Source organism: Vigna umbellata, chromosome 1, assembly GCF_029865625.1.
Source record: "Vigna umbellata cultivar VRB3 chromosome 1, Vumbellata_1.0, whole genome shotgun sequence".
NCBI classification, from domain to species: Eukaryota; Viridiplantae; Streptophyta; class Magnoliopsida; order Fabales; family Fabaceae; genus Vigna; species Vigna umbellata.
In genome coordinates this window covers 9,467,821-9,476,579 of record NC_142165.1, presented here as the reverse complement: position 1 = coordinate 9,476,579, position 8,759 = coordinate 9,467,821, and the positions used below count along the sequence as shown (strand labels likewise).

Sequence of the window (8,759 nt, the reverse complement as noted above, 5' to 3'; positions counted from 1 at the left end):
AAAATAATAATAATTAATTTAAACTAAGACTTTTTGCCATAATGATTGCATGTAACTTTATATTTTTCATTTTTTTTTCTTTTAAAGCAATTCCAAATATCTCAAATGAATTTCTTGAATTGAGGGTAGAAGTTGAACTGGGGATGATAACAGTTCGAGTTGAATTAGGGATGACAACAGAGCGAGTTGAATTAGGGATGACAACAGGTCGAGTCGGATTAGATATGGATAATGTTTATTAGCTATTTGACTCGTTACAAAAAAATTTATCCGTTAACCGTTCGTTACCTGTACGAATATGTTCGTTCTTCGGTAAGTTCATTGAATCGTTCAAATAATATAAAATGGTAAGTTCAAGTTTCCCAAGAGAATCATGTAATACTAAATAATTATACGATTAAAAATTAATTTAGACTAAAGAATAGTACATAAATCTACACTATGTGCAAGAAGATAAATTTACAAAGAATAAAGGGTGAACTTTGGTTGTTGGAGACACTTAGGAGTGGGAAAAGGTCAAAAATGGTATGGAATGACATGCTAAGGTAGAATTCACCAGCTTCACTCTCTTGCACTCCCAAAATCATCTTTCCTCCTTCAAACACCGATGTCAACCCACTAAAACACTAATATCTTAGGTGAAAGAGGCTAGATTCCCCCATCAAGCGCCAATCACTTGATCACTCAACCAACAAACTCGCGAATATGAATAATATATAATACTCGCATTTGACACATTTATAAGCGGATATTAAAATACCTGATACTCGTTATTCACAGATAATAAATATTTGTGAATATCAACTATCTACTGCAAATTTTATTTACAAATACCCAGAAACATAAGTATTTTTGTCATATCTAAGTTTTTTAAGTTATTTTTTGTTTCACATACATTTACATTTGGTTATTATTATCCATCACCCATAAGAGTAAATGTTTATTAGATAGAACTCCTAAATATTAAATCACACATAAATTAAGAAGATATTTCAATATGATTTAATAACTAATGGAAATTACTTATAATATTAATTGACAATATGTTAATTGTAAAAGGATAAAATTATGGATAATGTTGAAAAGAAAGGTTATACTATTAAAATTTTGTAATTTTAAATAGTTGTACAATCAAATTATGTATCATGAAATTTTGTAGGATTAAATTTTGTATAATTATATTTTGTACATTTAAATTGTAACTTTTAGTTTAATAACCTTATATTAAAGGGTATAACAAAGAAAAGTCATACAAACAGCGAATGCCTAAATAACGGTACAAAATGGTAGCAGAATAAAAGTTGAAGGTAAATGAGAAAACCAAAATAAAATAATATCAATGATATATAAGGGAAGAAAATAAGAAAATTTTATAGGGACACTAAGGGTAAGAAAGATGAAAAACCTAATTGAGAGCATAAGGTAATAAAAATTATCAAACCCATATTCATGCCTTTGTGAACGTGTTAGATGAAAAAGTTTTTACAAGTGAATCAGTAAAATACTAAAGACACAAGAAATATACATACATATATATATATATATATATATATATATATATATATATATATATATATATATATATATATATATATATATATATATATATATATATATATATATATATATATAGGAAAAGAGAAACTAAAGCACGTGCATAAGACATAGACTCATGCAAATGTGTGTTGCTCAAGAGGGAGAAACTTGATCAATCCATGTTGAATTTTCTCTCTTACAGTGTTACGATCTATTTCTACATGTTTTGTTCGAAAAACAAGGTTGGTGGCGATCCTAATAGTTGATGCATTGTCACACAGAAAAATTAGAACTTGCTAACTGAAGGTGTTGCAAGAGATGAGTTAGCCATTGTATCTCACATGAGGTGTGTACGATCGGCTTCCGATGAGCTTTTTAAAACGGTTGTCTGTTTCTTAGATTTTCAACTGGTGAATCGATAGATAATGTAACCGGTAATGAATATCGATGCAACCGGCCCAGTCAGAATTACTATATCCTTGTAGATGAATCTCATTGTTGGCAGAAGAAAAATGCCTTGTACGATAGTCTTTTTTAAGATAACGTACCTCGAAAAGCAACTTGAAGATGATCCTTAGTGGGAGCAACAACGTACTAGCTAAGCAGCAACATACTGGCTGAGGTGGCTGACCGTGTAAGTAATGTCGGGTGTTAGTAAGATATACGAGCTTTCCTATTTATTTTGAGTAGAATGTGAGATATAAGTGCTATTTATAAAAAGATTTAAAAAATAATTTTGATGTATTATTTTAGATATTTGTGTAATATATATATATATATATATATATATATATATATATATATATATATATTTCTTTATATATAAGGGTTTTATCATTTCTGATATCTGCACAAATTATAATAAATGTCTAAATTATAGTTAACAAAATATTTGACATATCTTAACATTCCACTCAAATTGATGCAGGAATATCATGCATTCCCAACTTTAAGAGAGACTCATTAAACACTTTGTTTGACACTCCTTTGGTGAGAACATTAGTCAACTGCAATTCTGATCTTACAAAGAAAAAGGAAATTATTTCAGCTTTAATTTTCTATTTGATGAAATATCTATCAATCTCCACATGCTTTAATCTATCATGTTGCACATGATTGTGAGCAATTGCTATAGTCGAAGTATTGTCACAATACAAACTCATAGTTTCATTTGGTTTAAAGTCCAAATCTGATAGCACATTTTTAATGCACAAAAGTTCACGTGCAACTAATGTCATGCCTCTGAATTTTGCTTCAGCACTTGCTACTATAGGTTGTTTTTTATTCCTTCAAGTTACAAGATTCCCTCCTACAAAAGTAAAGTATCCAGAGGTAGATCTTTTATAATCTTTTGAACTTGGCCCATCTCCATCAGTATACCCTTTTACCTTTAAGTTTCCATGATTTGAGAACAAAATTCCTTTTCTAGGAGTGGACTTCAAATATCACAAAATCCTCTCAACACATCCATATGAAGCTTTCGTGGGTCATGCATAAATTGACTAACAACATTCACTGCATAGGTAATATCTGTATGGGATAAATAAATTAATTTTCCTACTAGTTTTTGGCATCTCCCTCAGTCTATGCTTGCTGAATTTGAGCATTGAAAGAGTTTATGATTTTGTTCAATTGGCTTATCAACTAGTTTACTCCCAAGCAACCCAGTTTCCGATAATAAGTCAATAGTATATTTTCTTTGGCATAGAAAAATATCATGTTTTGATCTAGTTACTTCAATACCGAAAAAATATTTGAGGTTTCCAAGTTGTTTCATCTCAAATTCAAATGCAAGGTATTGTTGTAAACTAAAGGTATTGTTGTAAACTAGAAATCTCATTTTGGTCATTTCCTGTAACAATCATGTCATCTACATATATAATCAAAGTTGTAATTTTTTCTTTTCCTCTATTAAAAAATGAGGTGTGATAAGATTTACGTACTCTATAGCCAAAAGCCTTCATAGACTTGATAAACCTTCCAAACCATGCTCTTGGGGATTGTTTTAATCCATATAGAGCATTCTTTAATTTGCAAACCTTTATTCCAATTGAATCTGTCATACCTGATGGAGAATCTATATAAATTTCTTCTAAAATTTCTCCATGTAGGAAAGCATTTTTCACATTGAATTGTAGAAGAGGCCAATCTTGGTTTGCTGTTGGCAACAAAAATATTCTCACAGTGTTGAGCTTGACTACTAGTGCGAACGTTTCTTGGTAATCTGCACCATAAGATTGAGTGTAACCTTTAGCCACAAGTCATGCTTTATACCTCTCAATAGTTCCATCAGCTTTATGCTTAATTGTAAATACTCATTTGTTACCCACAGTTTTCTTCCCTCTTGGTAAGCACACAAGATCCCAAGTGTTGTTTCTTTCTAAAGTTGTCATCTCATCAATCATTGCTTTGGTCTATCTAGGATATGCCAAAGCTTCCTGTATATTACTAGGAATAGAAATTGAAGATAATTGAGATACAAATGATGCATATGATTGGGATAATCTGTGAGATGACACATATTTACTAATAGGATATTTAACTTTGGCTTGGTGGTCTAGTCCATATTTAGCTGGAGGTTGACCACGGTTAGAACAGGGTGGAATATTATATTGAATAGTAGTAGACTCAGTGTTTGATGTGTTGGTAGTCTCACGCAAACAAGAATCAATGTTATGATCAGTTTCATTAGTATTATCAAGGGTAGGATCAAGAAAAAGAGGTTCATGATTAATTTCATCTACATTAGTATTATCAGAGATATGATCAAAAGTACCTCTGAAGAGTCAAGCCGAACATGTGGAGAAGATTGAGTTAATTGATTATGATCAGAAGACATTGTATTATCCAAAAAAGAAGTGTTTATATATATATATATATATATATATATATATATATATATATATATATATATATATTATTAGTGCATAATTCATCCGGAGTAATAATTAATAATATCAATATTTTGTGGATCAAAATTTTCATATTCTATATCTTGCACACAAACATATTTGATCATTAACATGTTGTCAATATTGTGACAGCTAGGAAAAACATCTTCGTAAAACTCACACTGAGGGAAACTTTGATATCATGGCTTTATAGATAAAAAATAACATATTCTTGCCCTAGTACGAGAATCGAACTTTGTCCTTTTAGTATGAGCAAAGCATAAGCAACCAAATATTCTGATAGATTGAAAATCACAGTTTATTGTATAGTTTTTATACAATGGAGTTATTAAGAAAAGGTGTAGGATATTATTGATTAGAAAAATAACATGTACAAATCATATGACCATAATTGATTAGATGGTTTGAATTGAAATAACAAAGACTTAATAACACTCAAAATGTGTTGATATCTCCTCCTACTATCCCATTTTGTTTTGGGTTTCAACAGAGGTTGTTTGATGAATTATACCCTTAGATTAAAAATTAGATTTGTTAAACTCATACAATTGTCACTTTGAATCACTTTTGACTTTGGGCTCAAATTGATTTTCAACCAATGAAGCAAATAACATGTAGTTTCAAATTTATTTTACATGAGATAATAGTTAAAAAGTTAAATATGCCCATGCAGGAGTGGGGAATGTCCCCAAATATCAACGTGTATGAAACTAGTGCTCCATGTCAGGACCTCGACAAATATACTGAATTGTTCAAATAATATAAAATGGTAAGACCAAGTATTATTTTTCAAGAGACTCGTGTAACACTAATTAATTGCATGATTAACAATTCATTTAGATTAACGAATATACAAATAAATGCAACAAAATAAATTTACAAGAAAATAAAAGTGGTCTTTATCATCCATTGGAGCGGAAAAGACTATATACATTAGATACATGTAAGTTATGATTGTACTAAGTTTCTCTTGTGTACTCTTAATTTTGTTCTATCAGTATTTCATATTCTTTGAAATAAATTAATGATTTTTTGTGTGAGCACAACATGACACCTATCCTTCTCCATCAACAAATGCAGATATTTTGATACTGCAATCTTTCGTAACGGCGACAAAATGCCTCTAGTTCAATAGAATATGATATAGCTCTACAGCAAAATAAATGTGCAACCCAAAATGAAAAATGAAAAATAGTATAAATTTGTAAAGGAGATTGATTATGTTTTATTATATCAATACAAAAAGCACTATAATTTTATATGATTGTTTCTGTATTCTTTCTTTAAAATTATTTAAAATTTTTATTATTTAATTTCATTCCGTAACTGTTATTTAGAATTATTTTATACACGACATAAAATTAGGATGCCTTAATATTATTGTATTGTTGATGTTTCATTAGATTTTTAAATAGCCTATTTTAAGACATTTAAATATGCATTTCTTGTGTTGTAAAATTTTAATAACTCATTAAATAAACAATATAAAATTAACAAGTGATAATAAATAATTCTTAATTAATTTATATTGATACTTTTAATGTTTACTAAAAATTGTACTCATTAAATAAAAAATGAAAAATTATTTCATGATAAAAAAATAATTATTAACTAGTTTATGTAGAAACTTTTAATTTAATGTTACTAAAAGTTCTGTTGACCGCCATCACTATTAAAACATTTTTTTAATTACACATACCAATAAATTTAATTAACTTATCAGTTTTGTTTTTACTAATATAATATTTTGGCTCTTGTTAATAGATACTTTTCTAATTAATTAATTGTAATACACCACGTGATTTTTAAAAATATGACAATTAAAAGGAAATAACTTATGAGTTCTACCAATACACTGACAAGATAAAGAGTCCAATCACTAGAATAATTCATTAATTATTAATTTTTAATTAAATTCTTTCTATTTTTAATAATAACACAAATAATTGTATAATAAAAGGAAAAAAAAATTAAATCTATTGGAATTTTAAAATATCTTGAACAAATTTACTAAAAAAGAGTGACTAAGATCATGGACTAGAGAATATTTAAATTCATTATATTGTATTTTTTTTCTATAAATTGGTACATATTTTCCTTGAAACATATAACCAGATTTTAAAAATCTATAGAAAATTCTAAGGTGGTTTTAGAGATAAAGAGAAAAGGATGAAGATAATTGTAGTTATGATGATGGTTATCTTGGGTTGCACACAGGCCATTCACATTACACCTGAACAAAAATCATGTGCTGGAAAATATGTTCCTGTCTACGATAATTGTTTTAATACTTGTATTGCGGCCAAAATTCCTTCTACTAATACAGGTATTCAATTTCTTATCACATTAATTTATTTTATTTATTATAAATATTTAATTTAGGTTTAATAACTTCTTTTCTATAAGGAGTTTATTTAATGTATTTTTTTAATTATTAATTTAGATTTCATTTTATTTTATTCAATCTGCTATTTTCTTATGTTGGGTTGTACAGGAGCTAAGGAGGTTACTATTGACAAAAATTGTAGTGTATTTTGTTTCTTTAAATGTATACTAAAAGGTGACGACTGTTATAATCGATGCAAGCCTGACTGTGATAATTCTCATCGCAATGTTCACAATGAATGCGTTAATAGTTGCAGTGTGACCAAATCTAATACAGGTATTCACTTTCTTACAATATTATTCTTTATTTTAATCATTTATATGTATTATTTAAGATTACATTTTGTTATATTTTTCCATCTTTTTAATAATTTACTTTTGTGTATCAGGTGCTGATCGTATTGTTCTAACAGCTGCGGTGAACTGCTGATTACCAAAAATGTCATGTCAAGATATAACTTTTGAAATAATATAGAAAAATAAGGTTGTTAGAAATAATATTACATAAGTATAATACACAAATAAATATGAATTGTGCTTATTTTTTCTTCTTTATTTCTCCATAAATATTTGCTCTCTTATTTTCCTTGCATTTTTATAAAATGTTAAATATAAAATAAAAAACACATCGATCATTTAAAATATAAATATTCCATTTAATGAAATATTAACGTTTTTTTACAATAGAATAATAATTTGTCATTTTACTTTTTTATCTTAAAGATGGAATAAGATATTCAAAAGTCGGAATTCAAAAATTAGGTCTAAATTCGTTATATATTTTGTTTAAATTTTATTAAAAATAAGAAAATATTATATGTAGTGATACAAAAGACTAGATAAGTAGCTATTATCTCTTTACCAATTTGTTATTATCTTTGTCATTTTTATATTTTGTTAATATATAACTCAAATACTCTATTATTTTTAGAAAATAAAACGGATTTGTTACTATTTTATCTATAAAAAGTATTAACTCGCACGGTATATTTTTGTTTTAGTATTATTTACTTTGAGATAAGAGAGATCTCAATATATTTTGTTTATGGATTAAAGCTCTTAATCTTATACCGAAACAAATTAATGTTCACTGTGGACTAGATAAAACTCAATCTTAATCTCATTCACAACACAAACTCATTGTCATGATTAATACAATTAACAACCCCAATCACCACGAGGAAGAAGATAATGATTAAACTGTGACAATACACCAAATTATACCTCTACAATATCTATAAGAAACATCTTACTTGTTTAAGTCATTAAAACATGGTGGATTTCTCCTCTTCTTTAAGTTACAACTCAACACTTAATCCTCATGATTGAATCTTGATTTGATTGGAAACTTTGTCCCTCTGTCTCGGGCGATATGTGATTGTCACAACCTAACTTGCAATGAGACGCTGAATCATAAAGTAATGAGTTTATAAAGAGGTTTTGGAGTCATCATCATAGCTTATTCTGGAAAAACTATGAAAGAAGACATTGTCTATGTAATCCGAATTTTGGGTTCAAGATTCAGTTGCGCATAAGGAAGGAATCAACACCCTATTACGCTTGTCTGAAGGCAGTACCTTTAATTAAATTTGTTGGGAAAATCTCATGATACACACTCAGATATTTTTCTAAAATTGAGTCTTGTTATTCATTGATAATTGAAGGGCTTTAAATAGTCGTGATACTTAAAATATTACGAAAATAAAAATAAAATCTGAAAATAAAATATCAATTGTCTTCAAAATAAAATCTGCTTATTCTATCATAAAATAATATTTTACCTAGATAAACAGAAAATCATAACTACCCATCCCTATTTTATCTCTATCAAATCAAACTAAATATTACTAGACCCAAAACTAATAAAATAAGATTTAAACAAAATTATTAATAAAACCTTAAAATTTAAGTTTATCCAAACAAAAT

At 27.8% G+C, this 8,759-nt stretch overlaps 1 protein-coding gene across 1 annotated transcript; it reads left to right on the top strand.

Moving 5' to 3' along the window:
* The first annotated feature begins 6,574 nt into the window (after positions 1-6,574).
* LOC148204543 (uncharacterized) lies at positions 6,575-7,365 on the top strand. The gene is made up of 3 exons (XM_088113835.1): positions 6,575-6,774; positions 6,943-7,110; positions 7,223-7,365. The coding sequence occupies exons 1-3, from the start codon at positions 6,618-6,620 to the stop codon at positions 7,261-7,263; spliced, it is 366 nt and encodes a 121-aa protein (XP_087969961.1). The 5' UTR covers positions 6,575-6,617; the 3' UTR covers positions 7,264-7,365.
* Positions 7,366-8,759: the final 1,394 nt, after the last annotated feature.

Coding starts and splice junctions, on each gene's coding strand:
- LOC148204543 (XM_088113835.1), top strand. CDS start 6,618: ATGAAGATAATTGTAGTTATGATGATGGTTATCTTGGGTTGCACACAG. Junction 6,775..6,942: donor AATTCCTTCTACTAATACAG/GTATTCAATTTC, acceptor TGGGTTGTACAG/GAGCTAAGGAGGTTACTATT. Junction 7,111..7,222: donor TGTGACCAAATCTAATACAG/GTATTCACTTTC, acceptor TTTGTGTATCAG/GTGCTGATCGTATTGTTCTA.